Below are 14,749 nucleotides of genomic sequence, written 5' to 3'. Positions count from 1 at the left end.
AGCCAGACTTTTTTTTTCATCCTTTTAAAATTCTAAGAATAGTATAATATTAATACTAAATTAAGAAAAAAATGAACAATGACAAATAATGACAAAATTACTTTCTTTCTTCTGTGGAGGCCAATTAAAACGCTGTAAGTACACCCTGTTTGGTCAACCAGTTACTTGACTTCTGCTTCCTTCTGTTTCGCCCTCATATCATTAGGTGGCAGCACTGAAGCTTAGTACCGAGTGAACACACGAAGAAGTACTGAGCATCAGTAAATAAAGCTCTACTAGCTTTATCACCCTATAACAATAACCTGCGTAACAAACAACTCGTTTTAGTTGGGGCAAAATGCCCCGCTTTGCACAGCTCGTAATGGGCCCGGCCGGCAGCGGGAAGGTCAGTGATCAGTCATCCAGGCACACGTGTTGAAATGTCTTATTATGCTAAAGCGGTATGCTAATGCATGAGGTTGTCTTGTTTTTCCCCACATCGACTCAAGTTAAAGTTATGGCTCCCTGTTTGTTAATTGTTGGAGCTTTGTTTCCCCGTTCAGAGTACCTACTGCTCCACCATGGTCCAGCATTCAGAGAGCCTGAACCGTTCTGTTCAGGTGGTCAACCTGGACCCAGCAGCTGAGCACTTTGACTACCCTGTCATGGCAGGTACATAAAGCACAGGTTGTAGTCCTGAAAAGGAGCATGTCAAATGTTTTGAATAAATGGTATTGGTCTATAATGCAGAACTAGAGATACAAAATACAGCCACAAGCAGGTTAAGGTACGCCAAGGAAAACTAAGAATGTCATATGAGTTACATACTTTGAATTGGTTTGGATGGTGTTTTAGGTCTAATAATAATTCAAGACAATAGAATTACCAAAGCACTGGGAAAGGGTTTGCTTATCATAGAAAGAGGGACATTACAGTGGAATGGGTACGACTTGGTTACTGACAGGAAAATAACAGACTAAATTTGGACACTGTTTAGATTGATCACAATAATCTCAACAATACAAATACAATATGAAATAATACAGTAAAAAAAATTAGCAGAGAAATTCACAAGAGTTTGGTCAGGGCAACTGTAGTTGTATGTGCGTATATTGTGTTATTTCTGCATGTCTTTCTTAAGCCAAAGGGGCTGATGATGGAGAGTGACGTGCAAGTGAAGTGAATGCTGTGAATCACTCGCGTGTGTGTTTGATATTTGCTTTTGAACTTAGTTTTACTTTGTTTAATAAGACAACCCCTTATTTCTGTGTCGTCAGATATCCGTGAGCTGATCCAGGTCGATGACGTTATGGAGGATCCATCTCTCAGATTTGGCCCTAACGGAGGCCTGGTCTTCTGCATGGAGTACTTTGCCAACAACTTTGACTGGCTGGAGGAAAGCCTGGGGCATGTAGAGGATGACTACATACTGTTCGATTGTCCAGGTTATTACATTGATAAAAAAAAAAACAATGAATGATGATGTAACGGCATAACATCTGTTCTGGTAACACACATTTTTATCACCCGTAAGAAATTGCACAACACACCCTTTTAGGCCCCTGGTGCTCTATGACAAAACAAGGGGTCGGTTTGTATGACAGCATTATGATTGTGAACAACTGTGTCAGTTCTATTTACAATAGCATTATGGATACAGCACTGTCCCAGATTTCAGGCCATGCTTTGAAGTGTATCACAGATTTGACAAAGGACCTTATTTGTTCAGGTCAGATTGAGCTTTACACACATCTCCCTGTGATGAGGCAGCTGGTGGAGCAGCTCCAGCAGTGGGAGTTTCGAGTGTGTGGGGTCTTTCTGGTGGACTCCCAGTTCATGGTGGAGTCTTTTAAGGTAACCTACAATTGCTCGTCTCTGTCTGTTTCATTTATGTTCCTTAGTGTTTGAGAACACCTCAATTCTGTCTTGAAATGCACTCAATGTAATATGTATCACATCTTCATTCCTCTCTTAACTGCAGTTCATTTCGGGAGTCATGGCTGCCCTGAGTGCCATGGTGTCATTAGAGATTCCCCAAGTAAACATCATGACAAAAATGGACCTGCTTAGTCCCAAAGCTAAGAAGGAAATAGAAAAGTAAGATTCATATGAGTATGTATGGTGACCTTTCAATTGAAGGAGAGTTCTTTCACAGTCTGAACTATGTCGTTTTAGTTTTTTAACAACTGAAATGATAAATCAGGTTTTTTTTACAGTTCTGCAAATCCAACAAGTTTTTCATCCTGTAGCGCATTGATACTCAATCTGAGGCTCTCGAGTGTGTCTCATTTGGCTCATTTGGGACTAGTTGTGGCTCTTTTAGGTCCTATTGGAGAAAAAAATAAATCCAAAGTAATTATTTAAAAAGGGAAAGATTGTCAGCAGAAATTATTCTTTGCAAATCATGTCACTGTGTTTCCCACACACATTTTAGGAAAGAAAAGTTTTTTTTTTATTGTGGCTCTTGCAGAAATATTTTTTTTGGTAAATGTGGCTCTTAAGTCTAACAAGGCTGAGTACCACTGCTGAAGAGTGATGTAGTCCTTTCTCTTTCACAGGTACCTGGACCCGGACATGTACTCTATGATGGACGATAACTCCGATAACATCCGAAGCACAAAGTTCAAGAAGCTGACTAAAGCCATCTGTGAACTTGTAAGTAAAGCCTTTAAATTCTCACGCTGGGTTTAATTAAGCCCATATTCACTACACTTTTACCAAGCCTCTGTCTCTCTCTGTCTGTTTATCCAGATTGATGACTACAGTATGGTGAGATTCCTGCCTTTTGATCGCTCAGATGAGGAGGGTGTTAACATAGTCCTGCAACATATTGATTTCTCCATACAGTATGGAGAGGACCTGGAGTTCAAGGAGCCAAAGGTGAAGATGCACAAACATTTATTGAAACACAGTAAAATATCATGTCTAGTTATTGCAATGCATTTGGCGGTTTAAATGTTTTGTATTCATTTATGTTGTGTTATAACACATATCCCTTATTATTCTACAGGAGGTCGATGAAGAGCCAGGCAACCTTAATTATGATGAGGCTTTTCAAGACAGCGGGGAAGGCTGAGAATACAACGACCCCAGGAATTCTGCATAAAAAGTGACTTTGAAAAACAAAAACAAACAACGGGAAAAACAATACCAAGGCATGTGACTGCAAGGACATGTGTGGGGCAAAAAAACAGACCCTGAAGATGATCCTGACTGTATTGTATTATGTGTGTTCAGAATTTTTTTTATTTATGTTGGCCATTTTGCAGACTCAAGAAATGTTATTTCAACCATTGTAGTTTAATAGATTTACTAATGCTATATTTTTTAAATAAAATATTACCCCGAATATACCAATTGTTTTCCTTGTGTGAAGTTAGAATGGCGTATTGGCGCCCCCTTGTGGCAGCAACGTTTCATAACATGTAGCCACTTCCTGTAAAACTGAAGGGTGGGACAGGCGGAAGTGAGTCCTACGGTGTTCTTATTTTTCTCCGGCTGAGCAGTAGGACTGATATTTATCACTCAACATGCCAGTGAGTATATCCTACATACATACTAAATAAGATAAGCTTCCAGTTAAGCCATTTAGAGGTAAATACCTGCATAGAAAATCATCTGAGTGACACAAGGGCCTTCGAGTTAACGCTACCTTTGATGCTGAGTCTAGTTAGCATCGTTGGCTAGCTTTAGTAGCATTTTTTTTTGCAATTCAGCGATGCTGGAGAACTACAAAGTCTTTTATCATTTTTTTATTGGTGTTAATTTAACATGTATCTTTTTACATTTACGGTGTTTAGATACTATAAGCGTTGCAACAGAGTAGTAGATCTGCCAATGATGCTGTCTGACGGAGCTGTGCACAGCTAACTCAGCTTTAGTAAATGTATGTGACAGCAACTTATTTCCCCTTTTGTCAAGGCCTATCACTCAAGCCTGATGGTCCCAGAAACCAGGCTGGTGGGGAATATGGCATTGCTTCCCCTAAAAACCCAATTCAAGGGGCCAGCCAGAGGAGATGGTAAGCCCGTATGAATGTTTTTACAAGTGCAGAGAGGAGCAAACAAACACACACATAATGTTTAGTTCAGGTGGCTTTAAAGTAGTTTAATCCCTTGCTTTGGACAGTTTGTGCAGGGTCCATACCTTGTTATGACACGTTGAGCATTTCTTTGATAATGACTTCCTTATATGGCATTGAGCGTGCACACTTAAGCTTCAACTTCTTCATTCATGTCTGTTGTTGAAACACCGTTCACAACCTTTTCAGTGTCTGTAGTGTTTAGGAGTGAGTGTCTCCATCAGAATTAGTGACCTTTTTTTTAAAAATATTATACCATACATGCACATGTTTATCAAACAGAAGATGTGATTTACTGTTACATAGTGGTGTCAGAATTCAATAAATGTTCATATTTGTAATATCAGAGGAGGCAGAACAATCCACTTCTACATTTAAAGCCATGAAGTACGGGTTTGATAAAAACAAAAAAAAATATGAAACAGGAAGTGACTCTCTGCAACATCAATGCATTTGATTATGAACCTGACCTGGGCTGCACATGGACTGTGAGCACTTTAAACTATGGACAATCTCCTAACATTATTTCTATATCTGTGTCACTGCTGAACTGTGATTTTAATTGTAACTTGTGCTGTTTTTTCGTGTGATCTGATTTGAATGTGAGGATTTCTGAGCTTGTAAACAGACAGTAAAGTTTTATCCTATCTTTATCTTGATGATTTGACTAAAAGACAAGTTGAGAGCTATAGTTATTGTTACTCTTTTTCATTTCAGGCATCGACTCAGACATCATTGATGAGGCTATCTACTACTTCAAGGCCAATGTTTTCTTTAAGAACTATGAAATCAAGGTGAGAAATCCACTGTTGCTGCCTCGCTTGTTTTGGCAGATACATTAACCTCTAATTTAAGTGTAGTAAAATAAATGAACATGTTTCCAAGCACATGAAAAGAACAAAATGTGATTTGGCTGATTGAACTTTACAAATCTCTGTAGTGTGCTCGTTCCTGTCTGTGCTTTCTCTTCCCCATCTCTCCGTCCCTTTTACGCCTTGAAGCAGCTGTGGATTGTCCTTACACATGCCCCAGCTTGTTTTCTCCTCTTCCCCTCACCTATGCGTAGTTGCTCAGGATTTTAACCATGCAACAGGCTGGAATTGAACTTCTCATAATAACTTTCTTGTTCACATTTGTTTCAATCTACTTCAAGGTACTTAACAACACTGCTCTGTGTGCTTTTGTGTCTCTTAGAATGAGGCAGACAGGACGCTGATTTATGTCACACTGTACATCTCTGAATGCCTAAAGAAGCTACAGAAGGTAAGCTGCAGATGTTTTTTGAGGTGCGGAGAATACTCTGGTTGGTTGTCTGCATTTTGCAGAAACAACTGTAGGCCTTATGCCAAGATAGGGCGGGCTGTTAATCAACGACCCTCAAATGTTTACCAGTGATATTAAGTGATTCATTAAATGACAAATAGATTGTTAATAGTCTACCTAAGAAGAAAAATTCAGCTGCTAGAAGCTTATAATTGGCATGTCTTTTCTCCTTACAGTGCAGCTCCCGGAACCAAGGAGAGAAGGAGATGTACACGCTCGGCATTTCTAACTTTCCCATTCCTGGAGAACCAGGCTTTCCTCTCAACGCCATGTACATTAAACCAGCAAACAAGCAGGAGGACGGTAAGAACCTTCACTCGCTATGTTTACAAGCGCAACATTTCTTCAATCCCATAGAAAGCATTCCGATTGGGGATTCCAACTTCACTGTTGACATGGGTGATGGAGAAAGTAATCCGATTAGGGTGTTGGTGTACATGCATCAAACATTAAATCAGAATAAAATCATTTTGACGTGCAGAGCGATCGAGGCAGTCTGAGCTGCCTGTAATAACAGCAAAATCAGCTTTTCTGTCCTGTTGACATTTTTATTTTTTATCAGGCTATTATTTGTGTCCATGTAAAGATAGCTACTGTAAACTAGGACCAGTACTGTTAGGGCACGCCGCACAAACTCTAGGCAATCTACCCTGCTTAAGCACCCTTCACCCCCTGAAGTCCAGCTCATTTGACAAGTGTGAGTGTTCTGTGATCAAGCACGCTACACTTCCTTGACCCTGGCGCAGATGCGGACGTTATGTTCAAGAGGTAACCGTGCTCAGACCCGGTTAGTCCTGGATCTGTGTGAGTGCAGGCCAGGGGGGAAATGGGGGGGCAATCGTGTTTAAGCACGGTACAGGAAAACTGGGCCTTGTGTGAGTGCGCCCTTAGTCTAATGAGGTGTACCATGGATAAGAACAAGACAAAGCAACAACAAATAAGTCCTGCTCGGGATATTATCCATATGTTCTGCTGATTTTTAGCAGAGAACCTTTGAGACACTGTTTCTTCAGCCTGTACTCTGAACTATGGCCAGTCTCCTTGTTCCCTTCTTATATTTCATCTTTTCTCGTGGCTGAAGTGATATCAAGCCAAAAATAGCACTGAGGACTTCTTGGGCTCAGTCACCCTGAAGTAGGAAATGCTGTTTCAGTCCTGGCATGGTGTCTCCAAGCATTCCAAAAATGTACTTTGAGAAAAGTTCTTGATGAACTTATATAAGAGATGTGGAATTTGAATGAAATATGTCAAAAAAACAAAAACAAATGACTTAGCTCTGCAATGAATCCTATCAAAGTTATGACATCCATGTTTTTCCACAGAGAATTATTAATAATACTGATCCTCCCACCTTTTCCAGACACCATGAGGGCATACCTGCAGCAGATCCGCCAGGAGACCGGATTGAGACTATGTGACCGCGTGTTCGACCCCCAGACAGACAAACCCAGCAAGGTGAGCCCAACGTCTCTGAATCAACATTTACATCAAGTAATCTTGATCCACTGTCATGTACTTTTTAAAACTTGTCAAGTGTATGTCATCGGCACTTTAATGTCATTGATTCCTGTTCCCGTGTCTGTTATAATGAAATTATCAAGGTTAACCTTTAATTATCATATTAGCTGCTCTCAGACAGGTTTGAATTCTAATATGAAACAAAGCTTTGTAACCTAGATCAGAGAAAATAGTTATACCTGTATCACAAGAGTCAAATGTTCCTATGGCTTTAAACATTGTTCTGTTGACTTGTAATCAATGGATGTTTTTTTTGTTTTTAACCGTACACATGTCTGAGTTTGGAAGCTTGTGGCAGCTCTCTAATGATGTCGTTTGTTTCAGTGGTGGGTGTGCTTCGTCAAGAAGCAGTTCATGAACAAAAGCCTGTCAGCTCCTGGACAGTGATCACCTCAGGACCCAAAGTTTCTATTCTACACCTGCAACATGGATGGATGGGGAGATGGATTTCTCTTCCATCTGGGTGGGAGGGGTTTTGCTTTTGTGTTGCCAAGATGATTTTATACTCTTTCAATTTAAATATATGTATTCTCCTGACTGTTGACAATATTGAGCTGGTGCTTAATTCAATAAAGCAATCAAAGGGATTGAAAGAAAAAAGTTTTGTTTTTTTCTCCAGCACATATTCTCAGTCGTGATTAAAAGATGTCAGAAACATTTCAACATTTAGGTTAGAATGTCCACTATGAGGTGTATATAATTTATCGCAATGTCACATTACTTCAGAAAAAAAGGGTTCTCCTGCATCATTTTGAAGGTGTAGGACAACAAACCGTCACTTGAAAAGAAAAGATCCCGCACACTACTCTTGCTAAGCATCACCAATTGATAAGACAAAAAGAACACACTTGACAGGTTCAGAGGGACTGAAATGTTCAGATTGTTTTCTATTAAATTATTGATGTTTAGCAAGAGATGTGTGCTGGATTTTTTCTGTTCTGCATAATTCAAATTCTCTCCAGTATAACTGATTAAGTTTGATTGAGACACATTAACAGCATTCAATAACAAAAGGTCACAACATCTTTGTTCCAGTATGTTGTAAGAGGAAGATATTAGAGACTAAATAGGATAAATATTTGATCTAGACTGGCATAGTACCTTTATGTAGTCCAGATTGAAACACCTGTACCTCTCCTACAGAGACAGAAAGTGGGATGTGGAAACAGGTCTGTTTGAAGTGCTACTGTAGATTATAAATACACCACCTCTGCAAGTATCAAGACAAAAGCATTATCTCTGCACGGATGTGTTTTAACAAAACAATACAAATTTAAAGAGGTACAAACATGAAGCATTTTTCAGTAAAAACATATTTATTGGAATATTATTTGATTTGTCCACAATAGTTGTTTTTTTTCAGGATGTAGAAGAAGCAGTCAGTTGCAGTCTTTCTGAAGGTTGGTTTCATTTGCTGGTAATTAAAGTTAAGGCAGTGCTGGTGTGAGAAGTTTCCCCCTCAGGGAAAACAAGGAACACTTTTCTCTGCTGGACGCTAAGAGCGCGTAGGGCGAGCAAAAGCCGAGTGTTTGTGGCGGCAAACACTCCAAACTAAGTTGCATACTTGATTAAATAACTGTAAGGTTTGGTTGGCTCAGTGTGGCAGGTTGAAAAAAAAAAAAAAAAAGAACAAAAGAAATCCCTCCAAAAACAGACGATATGCATCTTTAAAATAGTCACACTCTAAATAAATAGATAAACTAAACAAACTAAGAATATGTTGTTTTTTATCAGAAGGGATGGTTTGCTCCTTCTGCCGAGTGAGCAGATAATAAGCTGAATTATTGATCGTCCTGGGAGGAAAACTGCTGATGCTTGACCAGAAGTAGCCTGATGGATATTGTAAAGTAAAACAGAACCTTTGGCAGGATGAATACCAATGCCATTCAATTACATAAAATCAAAAACCATTATCAAACTGCAAGATACAAATAAGGGAAATAGAGGTTTAAAATATTCTGTAAGTCTTTTCCATTTTGGGAGGCAGCTGATGTTGATAAAGTGGAGCCCCATGTTCTTCAAGACCACTCCCGGTTTGCCAGTTGTCAAATCCCATGTGCAGTTTATCCACCTAAAATTTTAAAAAGGAGCATTTCAGTCTCGTTTTTTCCCCACCATTGGTTAATTCAGTCAATCTACAGTAGTGTACTAACACTGCATTACAAAAGAGGAAATCAACAACATAAGCAGCAGTCAATTCAACACCACAAACATTTCTTCACAGGTGCAAAATAAATGTCCCTGTGCAGGCCCTCCCACAGAAATGGCTGGGCCCCTAAAAGGTCCAGTGAATGGTCTCTCCCAGGACAAGATTTAAAGCAACATTCAATCAGTTGTGTTAGCGCTAGCCTCCTGGCTAACATTAGCTCGTTGTTGGCCCGCTATCAGTTTAAGCAGAGAGGTTTATACTTGTTACGGCCGCGCCGCGCCCCGCCCCTTTGTGTGACCTGGTGCGTGTGTGTGTGTGTATGGTTGGCTTGCAGCTGTAAAAGTGCTATTTTCAGGTAGCGTATATTGTACTACCTGGGAATGTGGAGTGGCCAATCAGAGAGGAGCAGCTGCCGTCACGGAGGGCTAAGAAGACTGCCGGTGCAGTAGTGGAGAGAACGGCTTTGGACAGAGACGTTTGTCGGTGTCACTAAATGTTATGTTTAAATGTTAAATTGAGTTCATTGTGTAGGCTACTGATTCAGGAGACTCTGTCTTTCACTGATGTAGAAATTCACGTTATTCACAGTAGGTTAGGGGTACTGTTTGGTTGTATTATGATTTGGGTAGTTAGCATAGCAGGTTAGGCTTTATTTTTATTTCTTTATATTCACCAAGATTAGTCGTAGATTTAAAACTCCCAAGTTAGAGTCTTTTCTGTTTTCCTTATTTATTGATTTCAACAGCACCCGTTGGCCTTTGCCAGTTGCCACACAATTTATACTAATTTGTTAATAAATAACTTTAATTTGCCAAAAACAACTGGTTTTATTTTTCTTCCCCACACGAGCCGGGTCGTAACAATACTTCAAACAGGGTGCATCTTACTAAAGCAAGTATTTAGGTGTAAAATAACATTTGGTCATTGTTGCTTTAAATTAGGGTGGACCAGGTTTTTGCTAACCTCCATGGGCCCTCCCCATGCGACTGGGCCCCAGAAAGCTTTCCCCCTTATGGGCGACCTTGCCCTGTGTAAAATAAACAACGTACTGAATCCTGAAAGGGTGATTGCACCTACTGTGTTGTGATTCCTTAATCAAATGCCATCTCTTGACTCCTCCGCACACAGCGTGCAACCTTTTTCTTAAAAACTCCCGTCGGATCCTCCCGCCACTCTTTCTGCAGGATGTTAAACAAACAAGAAAAACATCACAAAATAATCTGAAGAGTGCATCCCTTTCCTTCTCTCATGCTTTGTTTCAATCTACTGCAACCACACATTTAGAAAAGATATAACAGACTCAATTACAAACATTGGAGCTCCTGTTTTTTGTTGTCACAAGTAGGCACCTGTAAATAAAGATAATTCTCTTTAAACTAATTCAAGAATCAACTTTAAAGGTCACATTATGGAAAATACTGTTTGGTGGGAAATACAAAATAATGTTTTTCTAACACTAATATGTGTCTCTAGTCTGTCTACAAACCCCTCAATTATGGAAAAAGTTCATCCTCCCCATCTTTTACCGGCTCCACTTTTCAGAAAATGTGTGCTTCGACAGGATGTTTGGAGATTTTCCCTTCATGACATCACAAAAGGGCAGTAAATCCTCCCCCAGGTGTGTGACACTCCCACAGCTAGGTGTTTGTTCTGTCCACTGAGTCTGCCTTCTCACCGTAAACAACTGGGCCTGTTGCAAGACAGACCAAGCCCTGGGCGTGGTCGAACACAACTTATTTACATTTAAAGCTACAGACACAGAAACAGCCTGTTCTGAACAGGACTGAAATAGAGGGGTCTATAGGAGTGCCAACATTAAGGATGTGGCAAGACACACAGACATGTTTTGGGAGCTCTGAGATGCGTTTAAACTTGCTGAACAGGAGGAGAATATATGACCTTTAAACGCTGAGAAGGAACCCACTTTCCTCATTCCACATGAGTTACCAAGGTAGAGTCAACATTCATTCCAGGATTTATTTGATCTTCTAATGGCTCAGGGTGCAAATATATATATATAGATATAGATATCTATATCTATATATATATATATATATATATAGATATCTATATCTATATATATATATATATATATATGTACACACTCAGAATCACAAATAAATGGTTATTGAATCAGATTTAGTTTTCCTCTAAATATTCAGATTTATATGAAGTTCAGAACATACAGAGTTATGTCAGTGGTAAAAAAAGATGCATCTGCAAACAAACCCCTACGCTACAGAGCGTTCCCAAATGAGACAGTGTGCACTTACAGCTGCATCCACATTTGCAGGAGAGTCTCCATTAGGGTCTGCCAGCATGGAGATGACACTGATCATGATGGTCTCCACTGTGTGGATTGGCAGCCAGCGCTCCTCAGGCTTCTCGTAGCCGTACTTGTCCTCCCCAGGTTCATGCAGGATGGAGATGCAGACATCGCCGTTTTTTGCCACTGGCACAAGTCCAAAAAAAAATAAGAACACAGAAAATGTTACATTTGTCCCAAACCAGAAGATCAGGTACTACATATACTGCAACTCTTGTTTGAATATTGGAATAACAAACATAATTCTATGAGTTGATAGCCACCTAGGGCTGCAGAATTAAGAGCAATTTCATCATTATCCAGATACGAGAATTTGCACCAAACACAGCCAAAAAGTCTGAATTTATCTTAATAAATAAGAAAACAAATGTATGCAACTAAAGCAATGCTTTCTAGCTCAGCATGTGTATATTTTACTGATTGGATGGAGATCTGAGTATGATGGCTCATTGATGGTGCCCTCGCCCAACTTTGATTCAGTCATGTTGGGTTAGCGATCAGCTATCTTCAGATTAATTGGTTGCCGATTTAGTGGTGGAAAAAAAAAAGAGATTTGTTTTGGGCTCAGGATGAAAATCCCAAGCATAGGTATTTTGTAAAAAAGATGTGAAGATAGATATATAGACTGAGTTTGGTTTAATAAGCACTCTCTTATTTGTTTGTTTTTAATTCCACTACATATCATTACTGAAATATCACCGTAATCAATGCAATTGTACATCATATTTTTTTCTTCTACTTTGCAGGCTTGCTATGAGACTGAAAGTCTTGTCAAGAGACTTGGCTATATCGCTGTTGCTCCAAAGTAATGTAGCCTGTTATATTTTATCACACATTAATACAAAATGCTCTGTTAATTCCAGACTCCAATTTATCCAATTCAAAGTTACACATAGATTACATTACTCAAAGTCTAAACTACATTCTTTTTTTTCCTGACCTCTCACCTTTATGTCATAGGTATAAGGTAACGAAATGTACAGTTGCTCAACATTTCCAAAGATTTATAACTCTAGGTCTCATGCATTTCAGTGGAGCTCGGTGAGAAACTAGAACATAGTGCCAGGACGGTTTTGGTGCACGGTGTGGTAAATGCCAAGAGATGTATTTTGAAACTGGAAATCTGATGCAGCCCGTCAGTTTGTAGTCTATAATAATTTATTCCTCTGTGTGTGTGTGTGTGCGTGTGTGTTTGAGTATGTTGGGATGTATGTATAGATGCATAAAACTATACTCAAGTGTGATTCTTGGTGAGTATGTGCATAGGTGGGATTGTGTGTGTCTGTGCATGAGGGGTGCATTAAAGGTTTATTTAATTATTATGGGCTTGGTATGCCTTTATTTAGAGATACAGACAGTGGATTGTGTCTGAAATTGGGGAGAGAGTGGGGAGAATGACATGTGGGAAAGAAGCCACAGGTCGGAATCTAAACCGGGCAGCCCACCTGTGAGGACTAAAGCCTCAGTACTTGGGGCACGCGCACGAACCACTAGGCTACCAGTTTCCCCCTTCTTAGCTTTTGCTTGGTTGAAAATGAAGCAAAAGCTGAGATCAAAATTATAAAGTCAGCTTGAATTTATAATGTATGCAAAACCACTATGAATAAAATGTTAAAAATGAGAAAAAAAAAACATGAATACAAATGTTTAAACAGCCGGGGGAGGGGGGGGGGGGGCTGTTTAAAAATACATAGTGATAACAATTGTTCACAGAGCTCTGGAAACACAGTGCTTACCATTTGGATGCCACAATTCTGTGACAAACTTCATCTTTGGTGGCCTCAGAGGATAGTCACGGGGGAAGGTTAGAGTTGCTTTGAAGAAACCTCCTTCACTACAAACGACAAAAAAAAAAAAAAAAAACAGATGGTGATGACCTCTGGGGGATCATGGGGGGAAACATGCATCGTTTAATCTGAGCTACAGGGTGACTCGCTTTCACACACTCACAATAATGTGTCTTGGGGTCCAATGACGACCACCTCCCACTGATAGATGTCATCATCATCTACAAGGCCGGCAGAGAAGCCCTCCACTGGGTTCTTGTTGAGCTCTGGAAATGAAGGTTGCAAACACCCAGACAAAGATGTCAAAATGCATTCGTCAACTGCACAGGAAGCTACGTAAACATGACGAGTACGTTCATCAAAGTAGTACTTGGGTCATTTATTTTCAGTAAAATTAGGTGACCCTGATCTCATTTGGACTAATTTAACGATGACAACGACAATGTGAAAAACCTAAGACGTTTCAAAATCACCATAAACAACCTCCTGTGAGTTTGTGTGGTGATTTGGAAACGTCTCCAGTAGTTATTGAGCAACAGTCTTAGTCATATCCTCACAGCAGTGTGCTACTAAATATACACATGCACTTCAAATGTATCGTCACGACCTGTATACGTACGTAAAAACGTAAGCAAACCAAACAACAAATACTCCAAACTATCCGTAGCTGCTCTTATTTTAATGGTAGCCTGAACTTATGATGCGGTAAAAAAAAAAAGAAGCTCATGTAGCAACAGTTAGCCAACTCACCTGCTAATTGTTTACGTAGTAACAGCGAGGACTGTTCCGTCATTTTATAGCTATATCTTTCCAATTTTTGTTTTTTACGTTGAGCACCAAATGTCTGTCAAACTGTCACCGAGGTTAAATCAAACATTGGGGAAGAAAATGTAAAATGATCTGTCCACGTTTTCTCCTCCGTCAGTCTGTCTGACAACACCGAAAACATGAGTCAATCGATCAGCATAATTGTGCCCTCACTCACAACTGTCAGGCAAACATAGCCTTCCATTGAGATAACTTTATCAATATAGTCAGATAATTACATTAATATTAAGGTAAGACACAGGGCCATATATGTTACTATAGGGTAATTAATCTTGGCAAAAAGCTAGATGTTATAGCATTAGATAGTTCATGATTCCTGCGAGGATGTACTCAGGGTAGAATACATTTGGGTAAAATGTCTTCTTCGTTTAGCTTTGAGCATTCTGCTAGGGACTCATTACTGCCTCCCGCTGTTTGAAATCAATACTACACTTTCTCAGTTTGCATAAACCTGTTAAGAACACTGTTTAATCGTCGTTCTTTGTGTGTATGCATATACACTCTCGGCGAAACACAAGTTTGTTAAAGCCCAGCGCAACGTCAGCTTGGATACTGCCAACAGTGGCAAGTTAGGCTACTAGATTTATTCATTATTTTGATCAAAGATTGCATCTGATATTGTACCCGGAAAGTAATCACCTCTCAAAAATCCCAAATGCTCTCCTTCCTATATACCTGCAATTGAATTTTTAGATCGCTGAAAAAATGTAGCCTGTATTTAACTGGGAGAAAGGTAAGAACACCCTTCAGGGGTGGCA

General features: G+C 39.7%; 3 protein-coding genes across 3 annotated transcripts; 2 read left to right on the top strand and 1 right to left on the bottom strand.

The window, feature by feature from the left end:
- The first annotated feature begins 214 nt into the window (after positions 1-214).
- On the top strand, positions 215-3,328 carry gpn3 (GPN-loop GTPase 3). Its single transcript, XM_061060762.1, has 8 exons — positions 215-385; positions 543-651; positions 1,257-1,424; positions 1,709-1,833; positions 1,961-2,076; positions 2,538-2,634; positions 2,731-2,859; positions 2,990-3,328. Exons 1-8 carry the CDS (start codon positions 338-340, stop codon positions 3,053-3,055), a joined length of 858 nt encoding a protein of 285 aa, XP_060916745.1. The 5' UTR covers positions 215-337; the 3' UTR covers positions 3,056-3,328.
- A 49-nt stretch (positions 3,329-3,377) lies between these two features.
- Positions 3,378-7,488, top strand: arpc3 (actin related protein 2/3 complex, subunit 3). The gene is made up of 7 exons (XM_061060763.1): positions 3,378-3,515; positions 3,901-4,000; positions 4,778-4,854; positions 5,255-5,323; positions 5,560-5,686; positions 6,744-6,838; positions 7,226-7,488. The coding sequence occupies exons 1-7, from the start codon at positions 3,510-3,512 to the stop codon at positions 7,286-7,288; spliced, it is 537 nt and encodes a 178-aa protein (XP_060916746.1). The 5' UTR covers positions 3,378-3,509; the 3' UTR covers positions 7,289-7,488.
- Positions 7,489-8,196: 708 nt separating this feature from the next.
- Positions 8,197-14,291, bottom strand: LOC132991843 (ubiquitin-conjugating enzyme E2 G1-like). The gene is made up of 6 exons (XM_061060764.1): positions 13,914-14,291; positions 13,327-13,429; positions 13,113-13,210; positions 11,324-11,502; positions 10,128-10,228; positions 8,197-8,972 (listed from the first exon to the last, which is right to left on the bottom strand). The coding sequence occupies exons 1-5, from the start codon at positions 13,954-13,956 to the stop codon at positions 10,142-10,144; spliced, it is 510 nt and encodes a 169-aa protein (XP_060916747.1). The 5' UTR covers positions 13,957-14,291; the 3' UTR covers positions 8,197-8,972; positions 10,128-10,141.
- Between the last annotated feature and the right edge of the window lie 458 nt (positions 14,292-14,749).

Source organism: Labrus mixtus, chromosome 17 (assembly GCF_963584025.1).
Source record: "Labrus mixtus chromosome 17, fLabMix1.1, whole genome shotgun sequence".
NCBI lineage: Eukaryota > Metazoa > Chordata > Actinopteri > Labriformes > Labridae > Labrus > Labrus mixtus.
Note: the sequence above shows the minus strand (reverse complement) of the source record. Positions and strands in the feature narration are given on the sequence as shown.

What these genes read in the sequence shown, in the direction of transcription:
- gpn3 (XM_061060762.1), top strand. Translation starts at nt 338, where the DNA reads ATGCCCCGCTTTGCACAGCTCGTAATGGGCCCGGCCGGCAGCGGGAAG. An exon ending in TGACTACCCTGTCATGGCAG is followed by an intron (nt 652 to 1,256) that starts GTACATAAAGCA and finishes CTGTGTCGTCAG; the next exon opens with ATATCCGTGAGCTGATCCAG. An exon ending in CATACTGTTCGATTGTCCAG is followed by an intron (nt 1,425 to 1,708) that starts GTTATTACATTG and finishes TTATTTGTTCAG; the next exon opens with GTCAGATTGAGCTTTACACA.
- arpc3 (XM_061060763.1), top strand. An exon ending in GCCTAAAGAAGCTACAGAAG is followed by an intron (nt 5,324 to 5,559) that starts GTAAGCTGCAGA and finishes TTCTCCTTACAG; the next exon opens with TGCAGCTCCCGGAACCAAGG. An exon ending in AGACAGACAAACCCAGCAAG is followed by an intron (nt 6,839 to 7,225) that starts GTGAGCCCAACG and finishes CGTTTGTTTCAG; the next exon opens with TGGTGGGTGTGCTTCGTCAA.
- LOC132991843 (XM_061060764.1), bottom strand. Translation starts at nt 13,956, where the DNA reads ATGACGGAACAGTCCTCGCTGTTACTACGTAAACAATTAGCAG. An exon ending in GGACCCCAAGACACATTATT is followed by an intron (nt 13,211 to 13,326) that starts GTGAGTGTGTGA and finishes TGTCGTTTGTAG; the next exon opens with TGAAGGAGGTTTCTTCAAAG. An exon ending in AGAATTGTGGCATCCAAATG is followed by an intron (nt 11,503 to 13,112) that starts GTAAGCACTGTG and finishes GACTTGTGCCAG; the next exon opens with TGGCAAAAAACGGCGATGTC.